General features: G+C 42.3%; 1 protein-coding gene across 2 annotated transcripts in view; it reads right to left on the bottom strand.

The window, feature by feature from the left end:
* The window catches only part of ASTN1 (astrotactin 1), a 345625-nt gene that overhangs the window by 207841 nt on the left and 111986 nt on the right, over nucleotides 1–25798 (bottom strand). For both annotated transcript variants that reach the window (XM_043486036.1, XM_043486035.1), the window contains exon 2: nucleotides 11430–11617. In XM_043486036.1, the coding sequence (XP_043341971.1) occupies nucleotides 11430–11617 (188 nt within the window). The remainder of the gene's footprint in view (nucleotides 1–11429; nucleotides 11618–25798) is intronic.

Raw genomic sequence — 25798 nt, 5'->3', positions numbered from 1 at the left:
ATGGACAGGGAAGCCTGGCATGCTGCAGTCCATGGGGTCACAACAAGTTGAACAGGACTGAGCAACTGAATTGAACTGATTTTTAAAGTCTCTACTGAATTTGTTATGACATATTACTTCTGCTTTGTGTCTTGCCTCTTTGGCCATGAGGCATGTGGGATCCTAGCTCCCTGAACAGGGATGAAACCCACACTCTCTGCATTAGAAGGCAAAGTCTCAACCACTGGACCCCCAGGGAAGTCCCTTGACCAAGTCCCCAGTCCACTCTTATGGAGTGCAGCTGGGCTCATGGCCTGTACCACTCTGCCATGGGAGCTCTGAACAGGGCCCCAGCTGGGACATGTGGGCACACCCCCATCCGAACTCCAGGTGGAGTCCAGGAAGGTGACCATGCCCTGGAGAGGCTGGAGGCTTTAGACGTTGGGGCTGCTTACTCTGATCAGCAAAGCACTGAGGTGAGTGGGCCTAGAGACTGACACAACCAGTCTAAAGCCTAAGGATGGTGACCTGGATGCATGCACTCCACGAAATTTGGGGAATAAAGAGAGAATCATGGAGAAGGAAATGGCAACCCACTCCAGTATTCTTGCCTGAGAAATCCCACAGACAGAGGAGCCTGGCAGGCTATAGTCCACAGGGTTGCAAAGAGTTGGAAATGACTTAGAGACTAAACAACTACAACAATATACTTTTTTAAATTCTTTTATGTAATTTGATAACAAAATAGACTAACAATTGTACAAAAAAAGAGAGGGAGAGAGAGAATAAAAGAGAGATGCTTTAACATCACTGCTGGGATGCAGGGTGCTTCTGAGTTTGTTTTGTGTGGCAACTGACCTCACTCTGTATGTAATACTGTGTTTAAAGCCCATAAAGGTCAAAATATGACATACTCACTCATAAATCCAAAACACTTATGCATCTTAATCCCAAAGCCTTCTGCCTTCTTCCTCAGACAAAAAGGAGGGAGGAAACAAAAGGCTGAATCCTTCAACAAACGTTTGGTGTCAGAGCTCCCATCGGGATCCCACACACCCCTGTCTCCTCCATGGTGTCGGAGCAGCAGAAGTCATCTTAAGTTCACCCTAAGCCAACTCTGGGATTAGAAGCCAGAGCCCAGAAGGTCCCAGATACTGTTCTGTGAAGCCCTGGCTGCTTTCAGCCACAGTCCAGTGTATCAATAAACAGAACAGCTGATTCATCCGAAGTTAGAAGGCTCCTTGACTCATCTTTGTCGCTATTAGTGGACGTCAGCAGCAGCAAGAGGTGTCAGGAGAATCATAAATAGCAGGGCAGCATTAAGAGGCTCCTGACCTCCCTGGATGTACCATGGGGACCCTGAAGCAATATTGGGGAGGGCTACTGACATCAGCCTCTCATGTAGGCAAGACTTTTAATAAACTTCAACAGATACTTGAAAGACTCACAACTGATTTTATGAAGTGAGGTCTTTAAATGCTTTGTCCATCCTCAGACTTCTCAGCAAGGCAGAGAACCTCCACCGACTTATAAATCCTTCCATATCACCAACTTGATTGTGACATGTCTGAGAGCACAATTCTACTTCTATGTCTGAATATAGATTTATATGAGGTATTTTGCTTTAAGGTATACTCTAACATGTCTAGGGCTCTCATACAACTCTACCACATATGGCAAAGTTGAAGCCAAGCAGGAGACACAGCGAAGAGAAGATAGCATGTTTGCTAATTGGTGTCCTGTTTATATTTCTTTTGTCAAGTTTTAAGCACATTTTTGTTTTCATCAGTGCTTGTCTTCACGAAACCCATCAATACCACTCAGGAAAGGCTAATGTGAGTGCATTTCACCTTAATTTGTAAACACTACATACCTGTATTATAGCAAAAGCAATCTTTATCAATGCCTTCCTTAAGTGACAATTATAATCAATCCATGGGAGTCTAACAAAAACTAGCAAACCATTATCTTTCACTCTGAGAATAGGACTCTTTGCAACCCCAAGTTGTTAGAATCTAGTCTGTTTGGGATCTGCAGACAAAATGAGGAGAATGTACTAGATCAGGGTCACTAGACTGTGGTCTCTAGGCCAAATGTGGTCCACTGCCTGTTTTTATAAATAAAGCTTTATTGGAACACAGCCACACACACTATTCATACAGTGTGTATGGCCACTTTGGCACTATGAAGGCAAGAGTTGGATAGCTGCAACAAAGCTTAAATGGCCTTCAAAGCTGAACATGTTTGCCATTTGGCCCTTTACAGATGCTTGGCCTAATTTCCTGCCACTAGCCATGCTAGGGGTCTCTCTGTGGGCATAGCTGGCTCTATCTACTACATATAAATCTAGTCTTCTCCAACCAAGGCCCATGGGTGTGAGTTTGTGGTCATAAATATGGGGAAACTTCAGGTTTGTGAGAGAATCCCAAAGCTTTAGAAAGGGGCAGAAGGTGAGGGAAGACAGCAAGATCTGGAGGAAAGATAACAGCATTAGGAATAAGAATCTGAGTTTTTCCACCAGTGCTGACCTGAATATCCCCACCATTACGTATATGCCTTCTTTTTGCTGTTGAGAATGTAATAACAATCTTTGTACCTGTGGATACCTGGGCAGAAAAGGAATTCCCATAATGACATCATTTGGTTTGATGAAAAAAATAAATGAGTGAAGTTCTTCCAGGGAAGTTTGGAGCTGAGATTATCATGCTAAACTACAGCATAGCTGCTAGGAAACCCTGTAAACAACAAAACTGAAGTTGACTTAACAATGCCCTGGATGTACATGACCACGTCCCAGCTTTGTCACGGGCACCTCCTGTGGCTCTGATGGCCCTAATTGCCTCAGTCTTCCCCCCGGGGCCAAACTCCTTGAGGACTCCTCTAAGAGGTTGCTATGATCCCACCTGCTTTCCTGGCTCCCCAAGGCAGAGGGCCCCTGGGTAATATACTGCACACAGAAATTGTTACAGCCAGCTTGCATGGCATCGCAAGAGTTTACCTAGGTGATATTTACTAGGCATCTCCCAGGGGCCAGGCATGTAGGAAGTGCTTAATAAGAATTATCTCATTTAGTCATCATACCAGCCCTAAGAGGTAGAATCTATTATTATTCCCATTCTATAGATAAGAAAAGTGAGTATAGAGAGATTGAGCAATTTTTGCCAAGGTCACTAGAAAATCTAGTCAGTGGAGCAATGAGGATTTAATTTTTTGGTCTTTCTGATAGCAAAACCATTGCTATAAACTACTAGAGCTAAAACATAGAACTACACGGTACTACACCACAGGACTTACAGTCTTCTCTGGCTTCTTGGCTTCTCAATGACTTTTGCTCAGATCCAATCTCAGGTTTCTATAATGCTTGGTCTTGTTGACCAATCTAGTTCTTCACTCTTTGAAGTGGCTCAGAGACTCCACCATAACAACATCTTGCCCAATTCTCTATGTGTCCTCTTAACCTCCATTAAGTAAAAGTTTTTTGCTGTGCTACCCAAAAGAAGCACATTTGTTCCACAGTCTGCAAAACTGGAGAAGCCAGCCAACCCTCATGATACCAAGCTGCAGTCTTAATGGCAGAGTCAAGTCTGAAGTCAGAAATACTTGTCTTGAAACCTGGTTCTACCTTCGTGAACTTGGGTCTGTAATTTACTTTCTGTCTCAGTGTTCATATCCAAAAAATGGGAGAATTAATATCTATTTCACAAACCTGCTACGGAAATTGCTACTGTTCCTGAAGATAATCCCATACATTGTCTGGAACAGAATGAGTGAAGGGACTGCTTCATTACTATGAGTATTACCAACTCTTAATATTGAGTTAAACCCCACAGAGATCATGACGCTTGCTTTCAAAAAGATCTTCAGGGATTTTTGAAACTAAGTATTTAAAAGTAAATTGTTGGCATCTATATCAAAACTATGCTAAACTGCTGAACAGAATATTACATCAAGTTGTTAACAGATATTAGTATCCTTAAAAGATATTAATATCCTTGTGAAAATTCAGCCTCTTAGCTATTTTCCTTGCTGTCTGGAGAAATGAGGGTAACTGAAGGCCTCTCTGAGCCTCAGGAAAGAGAAGAACAGAATTATAAAGAGGGTGTAAAGAATGGAATGGAATGGAATGGGAAACCACTTGGCACATAGTTCTGCCAAAGATCATCATCAAATGTTAAGTGTTAATGATATGATTGAATGTTCCTTGAAAGTAGAATCTTGCCTTATGAATTTTCTCTCTCCTTAATAATTAAAAAAAAAGTACCTGAAGCCTGACATGAAAGGATCAATAACTAAATGAATGAATGAGTTGATGATTTTTTTTTTAAATCAATGAGTCAATAATGCTTTAAAAGTGTTTTTTGGAGGTTTTTTTTTTGTTTTTTGTTTTTTTTTTTAGTTTCTAGAAATTAACTGCAAAAGTGTGAGAACATATATATGAAGAAGCCTGAGTTTACTGTTACTTGACTTTCACAGTTTTAGAGTTGGAAGTCCCCAACTTCCCTCGTTCCTTCTCTGCCAATAAACCTGCTGCCAGCTGTGAGGGAGAGTGGCTGAAGCCAAGGTTAGCAGGTGGGGTCAGCAGAGCCGAACAGACTCTGAGCTTTCAGGCTTAGCTGCCTGGTGGAGCCACAGAAAGACAGACCTGTAGCCCACCTCAGTTGTGGGTCTTAGTGCTCACAGAGCTACTGGCTTTAGAATAAAAATGAGGACACATGTCAAATGAGTCTCAGCAGACAAAATGACAAAACAACAAAACCCAGTCAAAGGGCATGTAATAAACACATCTTCGGCATTCACCGTGGACCAGAATATGAACTGGGTGCATTCACCGTGGACCAGAATATGAACTGGGTGCTTCTTAAGAGTATATCATGATTGTGCATAGTCCCTCATTGTGTCTGACTCTTTACAACCCCATGGACTACAGCCTGCCAAGTTCCTCTGTCCGTGGGATTTCCCAAGGAAGAATACTGGAGTGGGTTGCCATTTCCTCTTCCAGGGGATCTTCCTGACCCAGGGATCAAACCCGCGACTTCTGCATTGGCAGGCAGATTCTTTACCACTTGAGCCCCCTCTTAAGAGTATATAGACTCTGACAACTGCCTCAGTTCAAATCTTAGCTCTGCAACCTTAGCAGAGCTTTAGGCAGGTTACTTAGCTTGTCTGTTCCTCAATCCCTTCATCTGTAAAATAAGATAATAAACTCTACCTCAGGATGTTGTGACATGAATAACAAATAAATGAATGCATTTTGAAAGTATGTAGTACTTACTACATGGTAAGTGCAAACTAAGATCTTGATGGTGGTGGTGGTGGTGGTGGTGAGATCTTCCAATCCTTCTAACATCTCTACAACTTAGACTGTATTGCCTACTATATTAAACAAGTGCATCAGAGACTCATGGCTTCTCAGCCTCCGATAAAGGAAATGGTTCCAAGCTGTATCTGGAGCAGAAGTCCACCATTTTCTGCGTCACCTAAGCCAACCTCTTCATAATAACAGCCAACAGAAGGAGGTTTGTTAAGGTTGCATCCACCTATGGGCTATTTGACAGGAAAGTCTCTGAAGATACAGGAACTACGGTAACTAGCGAGGTGCATACACTTGTTTCCCTGAATTAGAATAAGAGTGGCGGAAAGTGGGGAAGCTGGCAGCCCAGGAATAAAACGAATCTTGTAAAGCTGAGGGGAGTCAGGCGAGGTCTAAAGTGAGGTGACCTAATGAGTAAATGTAGAGTATGAACATTTAATAAAGGCATCAAAATGGGGACATTTACAGTGTAGACTGTACAAAGTTTCTCATTCATGGCCACAGGAGCAACAGAAACAGGTGCAAAAAGCCAAAACACAAAGTGCTGAGGCTGGGGGCTCACAAGATGACTTGGATCCTGCCCAACCCACCAGTCCCAGGTTTCATGAAATTTTGCTTTTAAGATTTTTTTTTTAAATATCAGAAGATTCCTGTCTCCCTTACCTCCTTATGAATTTCTACAATAAAAATTCATTACAAAGATGATCTGAGTAGATCTCCATTCTTTAAAGCTAAAAAGTTTAATCAATACATTCATGTCACAGATGAGGTCATGAAGCTTCCCCAAAGGATAGCAGGTTACATAAAATGGTAAAGCCAGGATCTGAAGACCACCTTCGAACTAAATGTAGGGTTTCTTTCCACTATACCCCAGTTCCCACTCTACAGGAATGGGGGAGGATAGCCAGCAAGATGGATAGCTGATCAACTGCAATGGCTAACAGATTCACAAGTTCCTGCATCTACTGCATCTTGGCAAGAGATGCTCAGTCAGACCATGGTGCCAGGTGGGGGAGGTTTGCAAGGCAACTCTCCCGTGGCTCTTGGAATAGCCCTCAAAAGGACCTGGGAAGCTCCAGGCTCTTGAACATCAGACTGTTAAGACAAACAAAAAGCAAAGTGTTTGTGTTATTTAGGGGTCTTGCTATTTTAGGAACTGCCCACCATTTTCCTAATGGGAGGCCAAGAATACAAAGATGGGTTTAGCAGGGGGACAGTGTGGCCAATAGGTCAGTCTAGCCCCATCATGGATGGCTTGAGTCCCTAGATAAGCTCCTTGGACTGAATCAGGACCTGTCTTTTTGTACCTTCCAATTTATTACTCGAGTTCTGTTCTTTGTCTTAACTCCTCTATCTGGTTCTTAAAGATCAGAAGGACCAGCCCTGATAAATTAGGGTCTGCTCTCTTCAACTAAACAAATAATGTCAATTGACAAGAAAGATGCAAAAGTGACTCTGATGAGTGAGATTGCTAACAAATTTTTGGTAACAGGTTTGCTGAAATTAAAGGTGCTGAAAGGAAAAGCATGTTGCCCTGTTTTCCTTGCCTACATACACTTCATAAGTGCCTGACAGTCTTGGTGGCACATAACGACGACCATGCTTACAACTGCTCTTCTCTGCCCTAGAAGTGGTTGAGCTTGAGGAAGGAAATGAAGAGAGCTTCAAGCAAAGCAATATGTGACTCTAGACAGCTGAAGTGAACTTGAGTAAGGATGCTCAGGTAGGAGCAAGAATGTGTCTTCTGGCACAAGTGGTCTGCAGTCCTGGAAACACAACCCTAGGGCTCCCCACATGTGTGTTCTGTGGGCTTCGTGCTAACTCAGCCTGAAGTGTGACTTCCCAGAATGGAGCTTCCTGAAACTTATTTTCTAAATTGTTTCTCCCAGAGGAAAATCATGTGTCTTGGGCTCACCTGGTGCTCCCAGAAACAAGAAGCCTGAGGACCCCCAACGAGCCAGCAGTTGAAGGCCATAGGAACTGGCTGACACTGGCCAGTGGGCTCCACACAGGGGCTAGTGGTTCTGAGCAGCACCCAGGCTTGATTGACGGGTTCTTCTCACAAAACCCTCAGGAGGAATAGACAAATGCTCCAATATTTTTTCCCCCTCAGTTGTGAACTGTGCCTAAGAAGAGTGAACTATAAAAGATATCATCTAATGGTGGGAATTATCATATATATGCATGTATACATATAAACACAAACACACATATATCAAACTGAAGCATTTTTGAAAGGCTACTTGCTGTGAAAAATATACTTAACCAACCCATATACATATAGGAAGTCTATTAACACTGTCATCTTTAATTACAAACATGAAATATGTAAATAATACATTAAAATTACGTTATGCACTATTAAATTATTTTGCATACTTTAAGAAGAAAAATGTAGATCACATGTAGCAAAAGTACAACAGAAAATTTAAATTCACAGAGTCTGACTATCTAATGTAAACTCGTATTAAAACCTGGTCTTCAATGGAGTAAATGATTTGCTAATAACTGAAGAATTCCTTGACTTTGGTTTAAGCTCACATATCAGTTTACCTTTGCTGATTTTGTTTTCACTTGTTCAAGAGCTTGCAAAATAGTATCCTTGTGCACTTTTGTAGTTTTAAGTGTCAATTATCTGGCTAAATTCGAAATAAATCTCTTCAGCCAAGTTTGAATCATGCAAGAGGTTAAAATACATTGTGTGACCCTCCAAGCAATAATATAAGATTTCTGGAGGGAAATCCAATTGTTCTATGTAAGGAAGAAATAGTACCTCCTTGGAAAAAATAATTCAAAAATTTTAGGATGTGATTGAAAAGTAAGAAAAGCAAAAGGTTTTTCAAAGTTTTAAATTGCCAAGTTCTCAGCTGAGGTATTGGTTTTCTGTAAGCTCAAGATTTTGCTGATGGTATACTTATAGTGGGCACAGTGTAAGAAGGAAGTTACCAATTCCCATCCATACAGTGTCAAAAGGATACAAAAAAGGGTCTTTCTTGGCATCTCATTCTCTCATTACTTACATTTTGTGTGTAAAACAAAATACAGCCAACAGTGAATGCAAATATAAAAATAAACAGTGGTCCCTGCACTGAGGCAATAAGGATGAGAAAAGTGTAAATACAAAATGAAAGAAATGTAAACTTTAAGGTGTTCACAAAACCATTAATTCCATCTGCACATATCGGAAATATTTAGGATTATCAGTGAAGCTTTTATGTGTACATTTTCTTAACAAGAGAGAAAAGGTTGGGTATATTCATGTTTTGATAATAACCTTAACTTTTCTCTTTTTTGAATTATGCTATTTGGATCCAACTGAAAACCTCATCAGTATTGATCATTACAGTTAATGAAAAATAGCACTGCTATTGTTATTTCATAACTAACAGGGTTTGGGTAATAAGATTTCATTTAAGTGCATTTCGCTGCCCAACACTGTTACTAGTCAAAGGACTTTGCTACCTTCTAACGCGTATACTGCTGTCATGCAAGGAGCCTCAAATGGCTGCCTACTTACTTCCAAAGGATACCGCATAGAGTATCAGATAAAGTCTACCAGTTCCTGAGTCTCTTAAGAAGAAACCTTCAGAGACTCTGGGAACGACATCTTCAAACAGGATACCCTCAGGCTTGATTTCTAAGCTGAGGGCAGATACACAACTTCCGACTTTGAAACTGTTTCTAGAATAGAATGTAAAGGATAGGAGAGGCAGAGTCTGAGGGTGGATGGAATAGGGCTGGAGGAAGGTGGGAGGGGAAGAGGGGCTGCGGGAGGGTCCACTGACCACATCGTCTCTGCACGGATGGGAGGCAGTACTTATGTCTTTGGTTTGCCTGTGGAGCCCTGGGCTCCTGCCGAAGTCATAGGCTTTCCTGAATTTTCCATGGAGGTGTGGGTCCACCCACATCCGAGGGCAAGTCGGAGACACATGCAAGACTTGCCCACCCTCATGCTTTGCCCAAGCCCTTATAACCTCTGCCCGCTCCAGTTTAGTTGAAAATAACATGGCATAAACTAAAGTCGAGCTGAAGGAGTAATCGTTCTCATTTTATTTGGAAAGCTGAACATCACTGTTGGTCTGTCATGGGTAAGCAATAGCATATGAAGGAAAGAGCTTCGAGTCCCAGGTTTAAGGTTGATTTTTGTTCTCTTTCCAATTCCTTCTCCACTGTCCATTAATTTCTGTCCAGGAAAACTCAACAAAAAGCATTAGCAATACAGGACTTTTCCTAAGGGTTATTACATTTTAAGGACACCATCTATTTCCTCAAATTATTTGGCATCCTTGATCAGCCCCCCATCCCCATAAATATGTGCGCACATATGCATCTACACACTCACACTTCTCTAGAGAACCTATCGGAGCATCTCATTCTGTAGATAGAAGGCAGGGTCCTTGCTGTGGTGAAGATAGGATGTGGCAGCCAGGGCAAGCTTCAGTCTGTCTTCCCTCAGAAGCTCACAGCACTCCCCCGACCCCCACGAAACACACCTTCTGACACCTCATCCGTCCTAAGCTCATACTTTGGGTCTTTCTTTCAGACACAACCACATCCAACATGAATTCCTGGGAATCTCTTTACAGTTCTCTTCACCCTAAACATTTTTGTGGTGTTCTTTGAAACGGTCTTGGACCAAAAGAAACCAAACAAAAACTATCCAAGACAAAGACCACTTCCCACACTGATGGGAGGATGTGGATGGCTGGTGGGAAGTCCACTGTTGTGCTTTTCTTTTCAATCAGACCATATGATAAATACAAAAACAATGTGGCTCCCACCTCTGTCCCCCTAGTCAATGCCCGGGATGATACTGACGATCTGCCCGTTCTCACCATAATCTGGAAAGTACAAGCTACACTGAAGAAAACAAGCTTCCTTGAGAGAAGAAACCCTGGCCTTTAATGAAGGAGGTACAGACCGTTATGTTGTAAACCTCAATTAGCACAGTAATCTCACTTACCCACTCACTTTCTGGCATATCTGAAGTTGACCATTTGCTATTGAAAGACTCTTTTCTCAACCACATAGTTTCAACAAACAAGAGCAGCTTATACATATACAAGTAATCTATCAAATAAGTCATTCCTGGAGACACTGGCTGAGGAAGAAACGGAAGACTTGCATTCTGAGATTTTATGGGGATATCTTCCATGCCAAACAGTTAGATAATGGAAATTCTAATATAACTAAAATGTGCTCAGTTTTCCCCAATCTAATATACAAAACTAAATAGCACATAGTGATGGCATAAGAGTAATAGATTAATTACAGTTTAGACCAAGACCTCATTTGGTTTGAAAGAGCCCATCCTCTCCCATACACAGATAATCAGTCAAGTCTCAGCTTGCTTTCAGGCTACCCTTGGAGCAGGTGATGTATTGATTTTACTAATAAAATTATTGAGTGAGTCAGGCATTTTTCGTTTCTACTGGGAAACACATTCATTTATTCCACAAATAATTATTTAGTATTAACTATGTGAATGCACTAGTCCAGGTGTTGAAGATATACCAATGAACAAAACAATATCAAACAAAACCCATGCCTGCCACTGTAGCACTTACTGTCTGTCTAGTGAGATTTTAAAACATAAGTTTCTAGAATGTTAGAGAAAATTCTCTAATTTTCAGAAGGGATGCTGATGGGATGTTTCTGAGCCAGACTAGTGGGAGAGGCAAGGCTCCATTTATTGGCATGTCCTTTACTGTAAGAGGAGAGAAAGCCAGGACTAAATTTCTCCCAGCTGGGAGAAGACGCCTTGCTCAGTAGCAGCTAGCAGATTGGGCAATCCAGTCACTCAGCAAACATTCATGGAGAAACGATTATTAGATATTCTGATCTAACTGAATATTCCCTTTCTAAGACAATCCAATGCCCCCATCTGAGGTTGTCTCTGATTTGTAAAAGTTACTCCCTATCTGGGCATGTTCCTAGAGAGCCGTCAGGGAGTGGTGCTGTGGAAATAACTGCAATTTTTACTTACACCACAGGTGGAGACATTTCCCATAAATGAGAAATCAACTTATGAACAAGATCAATGATGAGATTGTGGAGATGGGTCCGCCAGGGCTGTGGTACCCAGGTTCCTAAGGTCGAGGCAGTAGAGCCTGAGAGGCTATGGTTGCACTGCTCTTACCATGACTGAGATGTGCAGGATTCTCAGCTCCTCTTCTGCTGATTCATGCTGGGGTTCTTCAGTTGGGTCTTGCCCAGGGAGGCTTGGGGCCCCATCTTGGTGGTGGATGTGAAAAAGTAAAGTGCCATTCTCCAGCCACTGCTGCCTCCAGCGCACCAGAGGGATGTCCTCCGTGTTCCCTGAGATCTCTAGAGCACAGACACCAAAGGCACAGGTCAGAATTCCAAGTGGACCAGTCCAATTCTACGGTTTTATCTTCTTTTAAGACACTGCCTCTGATTAGCCAGTGTCCGCTGAAGACAACAAAGGGTTTGTAACTACAGTTGAGTCAGGCTTACTGCTGCTCCAAATCTCAAGGAGGGGAAGAAGCCCTAAGAAGAACAGAATTAATCCCCCATCAATCTTTGCACCATAAACAAATGGCCCAGGCTCCCGCCCATTGAGAAAAATACAAAGGTAAAAATTCAAGTTTTTCACCACATTTCTATGATCAACAGCATCCTTTACTCAGCACAGTTTGAATACCCTGATGACCCACTGAGGTAAACAGAAGGTTGTTTGCCTCTTATAAATTTGAAAGTGTGAGTTCCCTAGCAATTACTCTTAGACACCAGTGAATCTACCAAGGAAAGAGTTAGTAATTACTGTGCAGAGAACTGGCACTTATAGAAGTGTCCTGGGAAGTTACTGCAGAGCAACTGGAGCTGGCAGGTTATTTCTAAAACCACCATCGTTTGCTGCTTAGTCCACTGGAGATGTCTGATACTGGCTTTTGGCAGGTAATGTTTTAATTCCCTTTAATTTTTCTCTTCATTTTTGCAGAGCAAAGGTGATGTACATGAGAGGGTGATGAAGAAGTGGGCCCTTATCACAGACTTAAGTGCTCATCTGCTTTCTGAGCTCTAGATGCAGGCACTGAAATAACACCAGCAATGAATACCAATATACGCAAACCTGTTATGCAGTCTGCACAATAGGAGCTCAGCTGTGCTGCAGAAGTATATTGCTATGTGTCCCTTCCTCTAATATTCCTAAGCAGTATTGTATCAAAGTTTTGAGACATCCCACTATAGCAAGGACGTGATTAACCCAGCATTCTTGAGCTTCATTTGGCCCTAACACCATTTTTTTTTCCTTAACAACTACTATCATCCTTGAAAACTAATATTCTGCTGAACATACTTGGCAAAGCATGCTTTAAAATTTTCATTTTTTTTTGAAAGGCATGGCTTCTCCCAAAATTTATCACCTTTGACCAAAAAATTCAATATACATAAAAAAGATTTAATAAGATCCATTTAGAAGAGTATTCTCATCAAGTACCACAATCATAAAGAGGAAAGCAATTTAAAATATTTATCGAGTTTATAAATATCTTTCACTATTTGTGGGAGTGTACAAATGATGTTCTGCTGTATTTATTTACTTATATATTTATTCTTTAATTTATTTAACCTACATACATTGGATATGTACTGTGTATGCACTGGCACTCTTCTAGGCACCCAGAGTCTAAACTGAATGAAATCCTCGACAAGTTCTCCAAAGCAACCCACTGTGAGTGACTGTGTCATGTTATACCACATGCATAAAAGCTTTGTGGAGACAGAAGGAAAGAGTAATCTTGCTTGGATAGAGCGTGGACGATGGAAGGAAAGCGGTCTTGCCAGGAGATGTTATGGTGCTGGGCCTTGAAGGGTGGACTTTGTTAAGTAGACAGAGATGTGGGGAATGGACATGCAGACATTGATAGGAGAATACGGAGAAGGAAGAGGAGAAATATTGGCTAGTCCTCTCATGAAAGGTAAGTGAGAGGGACTCATGATCCCCAGGCCTGTCTCTGAAAGACACTGCAATGATTCTCTGGCTCAGGGGTTCACAGCCCTGGGGCCGCGGGCCAGTACCGGTGTCAACTGCGGGAGGTGAGTGGTGCGCAAGGGAGCAAAGCTCCAGCTGCCGCTCCTCATCACTCCCCATCGCTCACAGTACGCCTGAATCATCCCCTCCCCACCTCCCTACTTGGCACCCCCACCTCGTCCATGGAAAAACTGTCTCACGAGACTGGTCCCTGGCGCCAAAGCGAGGAGACTGCTGACCAGTCCATCCTGCCACCCTGCAGACCAGAGAGGAGAACAAACTCTGCAGGAGGGTGAGGGTGCAGCAGAGGTGTTCAGAGTCCCCTTCATCCTCAGCCTCTCTCCCTAATTATCTGAAGGACTCAGGTGTCCTGTTGGGCCGGTCAGCTGTCTATGACCCGAACTGACTGGCACAAGCATCAAGGACACTGCGGTGGGCAGAGGGGTGAGGATGCAACACGCCCTGCATCCCAGCCCCGCCTTCCCTGGGGCACAGCTCCATTTGTTAAGTGAGGAAGTGACGCGGGCTTCCCAAGTCCACCTCTCCTCTAAGGGTTTTTTTAAGATTTCCTGGTAAACAGAAACCCTTGGGCACATCTCCGTGGGTACCTGGGTAGACCTGTGGCTACCACACCATGCTTCATCACAAGCCCTGTAATCACAAACCCCACTCCCCAGCACTTACACTTTCTAACCACGCATCAAGCCTCCACATCAAAGCACTGGAAGATTCCTCCTGGGAGACACTCTTCCCCCTCCCAGGTCTGTTTCCTGCAGCTGCGGTAGAAACCAAACTCTATCTCCCCCTCACCACAGACATAAAAGTCACAGGCAGGGATAGGCATGTACACACGGCTCTATTTAAAATGGATAACCAATAAGATCCTACTGTATAGCACAGGGAAATCTGTTCAATGTTATGTGGCAGTCTGGATGGGGAGGGAGTTTGGGGGAGGATAGATACATGTATATGTATGGCTGGGTTGCTTTGTGATGCACCTGAAACTATCACAACATTGTTAATGAGCTCTACTCCAATATAAAATAAAAAGTTTAAATTAAAAAAATTACAAGTAGCAACAGCTCCTAATAGAGCACTTAATGGCCTAAGTAAATCATCTAGAGAAACACACACTCAGCCTCTTGCCTGCACTTGCTCTAACCCACCTTGAAATTTATTCTGCACATGCCGGGTGCCTCTTTAGCCCTTCCTGTAACTATTCAAGAGGAATCCAGCACCTGATACCTCTAAAGCACTCAACAAACTGGCTTTTCATTTCCCAGGAGACCCTCATCAAGGAGGTCAGGCTCATTAGCTCTGTTTTAACTGTGGAAGCAAAGACAAGTAAATACCCAGACCAAAGTCACCCCAGCCTGACACAGAACAGGGACTAAGACAGATGAAGGAACATCTATCAGATCCCCTCAACCTCCAACACACGCATCAGACATGACCTTCGAACATGCATAAAGGAGGAAGCAATTGAGTTTAAAGTCCATGGGGTGTTTTAGGAGTTTTTGTGCTGTGGTACTTTAATTCTTTGCACAAAGTCTGTATTCCATGAGTTCTTTTACAATTGAAATATAATTCACAAACCATAAAATTCACCCTCTCAAATATATACAATTCAGTGGGTTTTAGCATATTCACAAAGTTGTGCAACCATCCACTCTAATCTAGAAACTTTTCATCAGCCCAGAAGAAACCCTGCACCCAGAGGCAGCCAAGACTGTTTTTGAGAAGGAAGGAGTTCTGCTTCAAGATTCTAGGGGTGATGGTAACGAGGAAGGAACAGGTGCAGTGGGTATATGGGGAGGTGGGCTGAGAACACAGAATCTCCAGCCTTGGCTTCCAGTCCAGCCCTCTGAACCTATCTATGAGTTGTTGATGCCAAATTCCTTTGGAAAATTATATTTTGTTTCTGTCCAAACCAGAACCATCATAGAGGGCAAAGGGTGAAAGAAGGAAGTTACCATACCTGCCAGTGAAGGCGCCTGTCATTTTTTAGATTAAACATAATTACAGAATGATAGGTTCCTCCTTGGCTTTTTCCCACCTCTCCTAGCAACATCTGGCATGGGAGAGCTAAAATGATAAACCAGGAAGTTATTTACTTATGCTCTATCTGGCCTGGATTAACCGAAGAAAAACCACACAGGGACAGTAAATGTCTTGTGAATTTCATCACAGGGGGGCTGAGATCAGAGTCTTGGAACATCAGTGTAATCGCATTGGTCTAGATGTCAGCAAAATGGCTCAAGAACAATAAATGCTCAGAAATTGCTTGACCAATGCAAAACTGACCTGGGATTCTGAAGCAGCAAATATGGGAAGTGATCAAATAGTTACTTTAGTCCAAGGCCTCCTTAGGGCTGTGGATGAGGCTCCAAAAGAATCTTTGCCGATGCACTGAATAAAACAAGTGCCAAGAAAAGCCTGCACTGTCATCTCAAGGTACCACCATGGCCATTTATCATACTGTGGGGCTGAGATCTCCAGAGAGATAGGACTGCTCTCACTTTTAGCATTTCAGTCCTTCCAAGCTTCCCCTCCATAAACCTTATGTATCTTAGCACTTCCAAAATTTCTGAATGCCTGAAATACACAGAAACCAGGATGCCATTTATTCTTGTATTCAACAAAGATCCTTGGAACACACTCTGTTATTGTTGTTTAGTCGCTCAGCCGTGTCTGCCTCTGTGATCCCATGGACTGTCCCCTGCCAGGTTTCTCTGCCCATGAGATTTCCCAGGCAAGAATACTGGAGTGGGTTGCCATTTCCTCCTCCAGGGGATCTTCCCGACCCAGGAATGAAACCCACATCTCTTCCACTGGCAGGCGGATTCTTTACCACTGAGCCACCTGGAAAGTCCACTCTATTTACCACATTTAGCACATTGTCCTACAGGTTTTCTACTCTCAAGGAGGTGTTGGTCTAGTAAGAAACTGAAGACAGAGCCACGAATAAGTACTCTAAACAGTAACAGCAGTGCTGGGTGAGAGGGTGGAACTTGGCTAGGCCTGTTCCCTTGGGAAGGGATAAAATGGGAAGAAGTGTTGGGAGGCAATTCGAGATGAAGAAAACAGTGTGTATAAAGAACAGCAGGTGATGCATGCTTGCAGAGTGCGGGAGGTCTGGTTATGCTGCAGAGTGAAGACATGCAGAGCAGTCGTGGAGGACTGGGGCTGAAAAGCCAGATTGGTGTCAACTGTAAAAGTTGTGAATGCCAGTTTAAGGAGTTGAGCGCTAATGCAAAGTCACCCATGGCTTTATTAAACAGAAGGATGAATAAAGTCATGATTATAGATATGAAGAACAGAAAGAGCAGCAGACAGATGAGACTCGGTCACAGTCTCACTGTAACTCTGATCCTCTATTCTGCAGAGACCACAATACTAAGAGACCTCGGTCAGGAGGAACCTTAAATGAGACACCAGGCTTTGGGTTTTCTTCTCTGTATACGGAGGAGTTGTTGATGAATTTTAAGATCATTTTGTAAGTTGCCACTCCACAATTCTAAATCCAAAGGGTGTGCTTCATGTGAGCACCTTAAAAGACAATGATTTCAATGTCCCAAGCAATGTCAAATCTTCACTCCAGTCTAACCTCACTCTACCTCTCCCCTTTCTCTTGAGCATACAGTGGACACGTTAGGGATGATGCGATCGGAGTCTTTAGGGGTCAGGTTCATCTTCGGAGTGGACCTCAGGTTGGTAAGAAAGGTTCTCATCCAGGCTGATATAAATATGTACATTCTAAGAAAGAAACCTTGGAGCTTCTGCACAAAATAGAGAACCAGGAAGATGGGATCTTGGGCAAGGAGAATCACACTACAGAATAACCTGGGATGGGCAAAGGCAGAGAGGAGGAGAGTGAGATGAACTCACTTTTAAATCGGCCTTAGTCATTGTTCTAATGTTAGCCTGCATGCTGTCAGCTTGCAGCACTGTCTTTCTGAGGGGTTAGCTTAGGACACCCAAAACCCGCTGCAGAAATCCCTGGTCCTTCTTTAGGCATTGCTTCACACTGAGAGTCCCTGAACTGATCTGCTAAGACGAAGCATCACATCAGAGTATCAGAATCTACCCAAAGGACAACTTCATCGAGGACCAGATGCATGATGTCCTCTTTCAAAGAATCTGGCAATTTAAAGTCAAATGTGGATTTGAACTTGGGAAATTCTCAAAGATCCTTAAATTCACTGAATAACTTAGAGTGGCTTAGAACAGACCTGGCATGCTGGGTCCCCTTTTCCTCTCCTGGCAAGGCCGAGCTTCACGCTAAATCCAGCTGAGTAGTAATGAGGTGGCTCAGGTGTTGAGGTCAAGCCAGAAGGAAGCGTTAACTTGTCCATTCTTAGCTTCTTGTTAATGGCACCTGATGAACTGACCCTGCAGTCTTTCAAGATTGAGGGTGATACCCCCTGATGGCCATGACTATTAGAAGACTTTGCTTAGATCAGGATTTTTAAAATCACTGTTAATCTTAAAAACCTTGCCTCCAAACCAAATCTAATATGGCTTTGGAAGGGGCTCCCCAGAGCAGAGTTAGAAAAGAGCTGGATCAATTGGAAGACAAATAAAATGCACAACCATGAAATTCCCTGCCATTAGGGGATTGGAGGGGGAGTGTCTATGGGTTATTAGTTTTGCTTGGTTGTTTTTTCAATTCTATTAAGTGTGGTATTGTGAAGAGCCTCATATTCTTTATGAAAGAATTACAAGGGAAAGGGAACATCTCTAAAAATAGAATCTAGCCACCCGTCCAACCTCTGCTATCTATGCTACCATTCTGAGTTTTTCTCTGCTACAAGGATTAAGCTCAGAACTTTAGTGGTGATAAGCTAATTATCCCAAACTAAGGATAACAAGTGGATCTTGTCCATCAGTAACTAACATTAAGGCGACCAAAGGTAGGCCTGTGATAGAATGACACTCTTTTCTTTCATTCTTTTTTTAATCACCCCCACCCCCCACTTCAGAGTTTGAAAGATATTAATGGTAGGTCTAAGTTTCCCACATGGTCTTGTTATGGTCTTCTGACTAAAACTGTTAACAGTGGCAGTAACTTTCAACACCTCTGTAAGAAAATAACCTGCTAAAGGTCAGGGGTTAATAACAGCAGAGGATCACTAATTATCCTGTAAATCTTTACTCTGGTATCAAACGTGACCCAAGTCTTTATTGCTTCTGGAACAGCAGCCTCTAAAGACCCCAACTTGTTCCACAAACATAATGAGAGCAGCACATTAGTGTCCTGGCCATCTGTGAAGAAAGATAAGGGACAGATGAAAATCAGGCAGAGGAGAGGGATGCAGAGAGAAAGGACAAAATCAGGAGAAGTGAGGGCAGGAGACCAGCCAGAGAAACGATGTCCCATGGGTTGAGTTGGCTGGGTCTCCACACCTCTCGCTGCCGGAACCATCTGGTATGGAGTTCTGAAGTGATGCAATCCCACATCCCAGAGAGACAGCCACATACAATAAGGTGCCCTACTAGGTCTAAAAAAATCCACCAGCACGGATGCCAGGAACACCAATGATCTGCCTAAAGTTTGTGCCTACACAGGCCTGGCTAAGTGAACAATCAAGTGAGAGATAACATAGCCAGGTAATTCTTTTGTAAAGATGTCCAGAACACAGTGGGAATGGAACTCTCTTTGTGGTTCTTCTATTCAACTCACAGTCGACCATGGAGCTGCTGCTTATTATCTCATTCTCACTCCTCTGCCCCCACACACAACTATGTGAGCAAAAGCTTCACTGCAAAATGGCTTAAAATTTAAGAATCTCTCGCCCAACAGAAGAACAAGATGTTCCTTTTTCAAGTAACTGGAATCTATTTGACTTTCTGAGATTTGGAATAGAAATTTCCACTTCTGACCATGAGAGAGATAATTGAATTTCTATTTCCTCTGCTTGGTGACATTTGCTCTCAATGGCAAAAATAAGACAGCCTCAAATCATTAATGATCCTGTGATGAGAAATGGAATGGCAGGTTAAAGAGAGCTTTGCACTGGGGTGGGGGTGGGGGACACAGGAGAATCAGGTTGCTGTAATTTCCCCAGAGCCCACTTTTCTCATCTTCAAATGATGAGAGTAGGTCTCTGAGGACCAACCCCCCCCACCCCCCCAGCTCTAACCGTGGTATTCAATGACACTGGCTCCAGTCACACCCCAAATCAGGTGCAGGCTGAGTAAATTTATGCATGCCAACTGGATAAACGTCTCTGGAAGTTTTTCCAAATCAGACTTTCCTCTTGGGCTTTGGGATGCTTCCGGCTTAGGCCAGCCTATCAGTTTATAGACTGGTTACACTGAAACTCAAGACAGGGACCTATAGGGAACTATAGTGACCTAGAGGGAACTCCAATCAGCGGCCCCCCAATAAGAAAGAATCATCTAGCATCCAGATGTCAACAAAGGGTCTCCAATGACTTTTTACTTTCCATGTTTATGTGGACAAGGGTAATCTAAATAAGAAAATTCCATGTGATCTCTCTCTGCAGCCTCACCGATAGCCCTTTATAGAGCTATATTCTAAAAATCAGAAATATCAGCTTCCTTAAAACCTGCTTACCGATCCACTTCTCTGTTTTCTGGAGAGGTTTACAATGGACTAAAATAAACAGATATGGAAAGAAGGAGTGATGAGAGAGAGAAATAAGGGCTCATATAGTGTGTTGTTTCTGGGGGTGGATGGGGCAGAAGCTGCAGAAAGTGGAGGTGGTTTTGTAAATCGGACTTGATGGAAAGCAGCGAAGCTTTCTATGCATGCTGCTGGAAGTAGGTCACTCTGTGCTACTGTGTGCTGGCATGAATAGCAATTGAGCAACTCTTCGAACATTCTATTTACCTAGCCATGAAGATGAAAACATTCATGTGGGGGGAAAATGTGGCCAAAAGGTTCTGACACAACCAGAGAGATGAGGAGACATTCAAATGGCTTATGATTTCATCCAAAATGCTTTGCTTGTTCCTACAACGGTGTTTCTCTGGATCTTTTCAAACCTCTGCAAAGAGTTTATCCACATGATACTCATTAAAGTCTCATTTGAAAGGGGAAAAAAAAGCCCAAAGCTCTTTGAAAAAGGCAGGGTTATCTGGGCTACAGATGTTCGGGTAAAAAGATTTTTAAATATATCTAGTTCTGTTCTCCACTGCCATCTGACTGACCTTTGTAAATTGAGATAACGGCACACATTTAACAAAATCTGACATCAAGTAAGATGTGTAATAATATTTAAACTCTGTAGTATTAAAATACATATTTATGGATCATTTTGTACATTGTAATGAGACTAAGTCATTTTGAAGCCTGCAGTCTCACAATGGGAATTCTGATTTGAGCTTTGCAAGTCCTTGAGGGCCACTTGGCTGCAGTGTGGCATTGAACGCAATATGGACATATGGCTTTGGGAAAACCAGGACACTGGATACAGGGTGATTGCAAGGAAACTGTCTGGTAGATCCAGTGAGAGCTCTGTTCACTATTAGTCCTCCCTCTTGTATTCCAGTCTTTTATTGACAAAGAGTTTAGTGTTTGCTATAACTCTCTGATCTAGAACAGTGACGTTCCCTCACTAGCTCTCACCTTATAAAACGGATTGGAAAAGAGAACGATAATGATACAATATCACCTGCACATGACTTACATAAGGAGACTAGCCCTCTGCTTCTCCTAAACTGTCTTGATTCATTTCCATTGCTAATTAGTTTTCATACACTTGTATTTCTGTTCTTATCATCTGTGATTCAACCTAACAAGCAATGATGTACCTATTATGAGCTGGCTCTGCAAAGAAGCCCTTTCAACATTCACGAGCTAATTTAATCTTTAACGATGCTTTAATGTGGGTATTTATAGTCCCATTTTACAAACAAGGAGCTCCAGAAAAGTCAACCTACTTGACCAAGTTCACCCAGTTATAAACACTAAAGTTAGGGGGGAAAATTCCTATGTCTTTTGGCTTCAAGCTACGGTTTTCTTCCACTACTTCAGTCCATATTCTCTCATTTTACACATCTCAGGCAGTTCAGTCGCTCAGTCGTGTCCGACTCTTTGTGACCCCATGGACTGCCAGGCTTCCCTGTCCATCACCAACTCCGAGAGCTTACTCAAACTCATGTGTATCGAGTCGGTGATGGCATCCAACCATCTCATCCTCTGTCGTCTCCTTCTCCTCCTGCTTTCAACTTTCCCAGCATCAGGGTCTTTTCTAACAAGTCAGTGCTTCACATCAGGTGGCCAAAGTATTGGAGTTTCAGTTTCAGCATCAGTCCTTCCAATGAATATTCAGGACAGATTTCTTTTTGGATGGACTGGTTGGATCTCCTTGCAGTCCAAGGGACTCTCAAGAGTCTTTTCCAACATCACAGTTCAAAAGCATCAATTTTTTGGTGGTCAGCTTTCTTTATAGTTCATCTCTCACATCCATTCATGACTAGTGGAAAAACCACAGCTTTGACGAGATGAACTTTGGCAGTGAAGTAATGTCTCTGCTTTTTAATATGCTGTCTAGGTTTTTCACAGCTTTTCTTCCAAGAAGCAACTGTCTTAATTTCATGGCTGCAGTTGCCATCTGCAGTGATTTTGAAGCCTAAGAGGATAAAATCTGTCACTGTTTCCATTGTTTCCTCATCTATTTGCAATGAAGTGAGGGGACCAGACGCCATGGTCTTAGTTTTTTAAATGTTGAATTTCAAGCCAGCTTTTTCACTCTCCTCTTTCACTTTCATCAAGATGCTCTTTAGTTCCTCTTCACTTTCTGCCATAAGGGTGGTATCATCTACATATCTGAAGTTATTGATATTTCTCCCGGCAATCTTGATTCCAGCTTGTGCTTCATCCAGCCCAGTGTTTCTCATGATGTACTCTGCATATAAGTTAAATAAGCAGTGTGACATTATACAGCCTTGACATACCCCTTTCCCAATTTTCAACCAGTCTATTGTTCCATCTCTGGTTCTAACTGTTGGTTCTTGACCTGCATACAAATTTCTCTGGAGGCAGATAAGGTGGTCTGGTGTTCCCATCACTTTAAGAATTTTTCAGTTTGTTGTGATCCACCAGTCAAAGGCTTTAGCATAGTTAATGAAGCAGAAGTAGATGTTTTTCTGGAATTCTCTTGCTTTTTCTTTCTTTTCCAATGGATGTTGGCAATTCGATCTCTGGCATCTCAGCCTTTTCTAAACCCAGCTTGAACATCTTTTTGAAGTTATCTGTTCTGTTGAAGCATAGCTTGGAGAATGAGTGCAATTGTGCAGTAGTTTGAACATTCTTTGGCATTGCCTTTCTTTGGGACTGGAATGAAAACTGACCTTTTCCAGTCCTGTGGCCACTGCTGAATTTTCCAAATTTGCTGGTATATTGAGTGCAGCACTTTCACAGCATTATCTTTTAGGATTTGAAATAGCTCAGCTGGAATTCTGTCAACCCCATGAGCTTTGTTCAAAGTGATGCTACCCAAGGCCCACCTGACCTTGCATTCCAGGATGTCTGGCTCCAGGTGAGTGATCACACCATTGTGGCTAACTGGGTCATGAAGATCTTTTTTGTACAATTCCGTGTTTTCTTGCCACCTCTTCTTAATATCTTCTGCTTTTGTTAGGTCTGTACCATTTCTGTTCTTTATTATGTCCATCTTTGCACAAAATGTTCCCTTGGTATCTCTAATTTTCTTGAAGAGATCTCTAGTCTTTCCTATTCTATTATTTCCCTCTATCTCTTTTCATTGATCACTTAGGAAGGCTTTCTTATCTCTCTTTGCTATTCTTTGGAACTCTGCATTCAGATGGATGTATCTTTCCTTTTCTCTTTTGCCTTTCACTTCTCTTCTTTTCTCAGCTATTTGCAAGGCCTCCTCAGACAACCACTTTGCCTCTTTGCATTTCTTTTTCTTGGGGATGGTTCTGATCACTGCCTCCTGTACAGTGTTACAAACCTCTGTCCATAGTTCTTCAGGCGCACTGTCTATCAGACTTAATCCCTTGAATCTGTTTGTCACTTCCACTTTATAATTGTAAGGGATTTGATTTAGGTCATACCTGAATGGTCTAGTGGTTTTCTCTACTTTCTTCAATTTAAGTCTGAATTTGGCAATAAGGAATTCATGATCTGAGCCACAGTCAGCTCCCTGTCTTGTTTTTGCTGACTGTATAGAGCTTCTCCATCTTTGGCTGCAAAGAATATAATCAGTCTGATTTCAGTATTGACTATCTGGTGGTGTCCATGGGTAGAATTGTCTCTTGTGTTGTTGGAGGAGGGTGTTTACACATCTCAACCCAAGATAATAGAAGTAAAGTGCTTAGCAATGTGTGGCATACAATGAATATCCAACAACATCAATATTGTCATTATTAATACTGTGTTTTTTGTTTTCACTGTTGGTATCACTCATAGAAATTCCAAGCTTGAGGAATAATCATTTAGAGAGTTAAGCCAAGGGTAACTTAAACTGTTATAAGCTGCTTGAAAGTCTTCCTAAGCCCAGGGACCATTAAGAATCAGCTCAGTTCCAGTGAGGAACTTGGCCAAGTCATACTTGTATATCTCTCTAATGCTCCTTAAAAAACTGAACATTCCTTAGATATCTCTGATGAAATCTCACTTACACTGTCTGCTGTAAGATCTGGCCACTGGGGCTTTCACAGATGATGTCAAGCTATCCATGCCCATGGATGCCCAAGCTATCCATGGCCCAAGCTCAGTCAAATCCCCTGAACTTGCTATAAGGCAAAACACTCAGTAACTGACCCTGTGGATTCCTGGACACAAAATCCTCAGTGACACCCATTTTTTTTTTTTTTTAACAAGAACTAGGCTTCATTCAGCCTCTAAGACATTCCCTGAATTAGACAGAGTACCTGAAGAACTATGGACAGAAGTTCGTGACATTGTACAGGAGGCAGTGATCAAGATCATCCCCAAGAAAAAGATATGCAAAAAGGCAAAATGGTTGCCTGAGGAGGCCTTAAAAATAGCTGAGAAAAGAAGAGAAGCAAAAGGCAAAGGAGAAAAGGAAAGATATACCCATTTGAATGCAGAATGCCAAAGAAAAGCAAGGAGAGATGAGAAAGCCTTCCTCCATGATCAATGCAAAGAAGCAGAAGAAAACAATAGAATGGGAAAGACTAGAGATCTCTTCAAGAAAATTAGAGATACCAAGAGAACATTTCATGCAAAGATGGGCACAATAAGGGACAGAAATGGTACAGACCTAACAGAAGCAGAAGATATTAAGAAGAGGTGTCAAGAATACACAGAAGAACTATACAAAAAAGATCTTCACGACCCAGATAATCATGATGGTGTGATCACTCACCTAGAGCCAGACATCCTGGAATGCAAAGTCAAGTGGGCCTTAGAAAGCATCACTATGAACAAAGCTTGTAGAGGTGATGGAATTCCAGTTGAGCTATTTCAAATTCTAAAAGATGATGCTGTGAAAGTGCTGCACTCATTATACAAGCAAATTTGGAAAACTCAGCAGTGGCCACACTGAAAAAGGTCAGTTTTCATCCCAATCCCAAAAAACCACACAATTGCTCATCTCACACACTAGTAAAGTAATGCTCAAAATTCTCCAAGCCAGGCTTCAACAGTACATGAACTCAAGCTGGATTTAGAAAAGGCAGAGGAACCAGAGATCAAACTGCCAACATCTGTTGGCTCATCGAAAAAGCAAGAGATATCCAGAAAAACATCTATTTCTGCTTTATTGACTATGCCAAAGCCTTTGACTGTATGGATCACAACAAACTGTGGAAAATTCTTCAAGAAATGGGAATACCAGACCACCTTACTTTCCTCCTGAGAAATCTGTATGCAGGTCAAGAAGCAACAGTTAGAACTGGACATGGAACAACAGACTGGTTCCAAATTGGGAAAGAAGTCTGTCACGGCTGTATATTGTCACCCTGCTTATTTAACTTATATGCAGAGTACATCATGAGAAACACTGGGATGGATGAAGCACAAGCTGGAATCAAGATTGCCAGGAGAAATATCAATAAACTCAGATACGCAGATGATACCACCCTTATGGTAGAAAGCGAAGAAGAACTAAAGAGCCTCTTGATGAACGTGAAAGAAGAGAGTGAAAAAGTTGGCTTAAAACTCAAAATTCAGAAAACTAAGATCATGGCATCTGGTCCCATCACTTCATGGAAAATAGATGGGGAAGCAGTGGAACCAGTGACAGACTTTATTTCCTTGGGCTCCAAAATCACTGCCAATGGTGACTGCAGCAATTAAATTAAAAGACGCTTGCTCCTTGGAAGAAAAGTTATGACCAACCTAGACAGCATATTAAAAAGCAGAGATATTACTTTACCAACAAAGGTCCATCTAGTCAAAGTGATGGTGTTTATAGTAGTCATGTATGGATGTAAGAGCTGGAGACTCTAAAGAGAGCTGAGCACTGAAGAGTTGATGCTTTTGAACTGCGGTGTTGGAGAAGACTCTTGAGAGGCCCTTGGACTGCAAGAAGATCAAACCAGTCCATCCTAAA

Source organism: Cervus canadensis, chromosome 13 (genome assembly GCF_019320065.1).
Source record: "Cervus canadensis isolate Bull #8, Minnesota chromosome 13, ASM1932006v1, whole genome shotgun sequence".
Lineage (NCBI taxonomy): Eukaryota > Metazoa > Chordata > Mammalia > Artiodactyla > Cervidae > Cervus > Cervus canadensis.
Note: the sequence above shows the minus strand (reverse complement) of the source record. Positions and strands in the feature narration are given on the sequence as shown.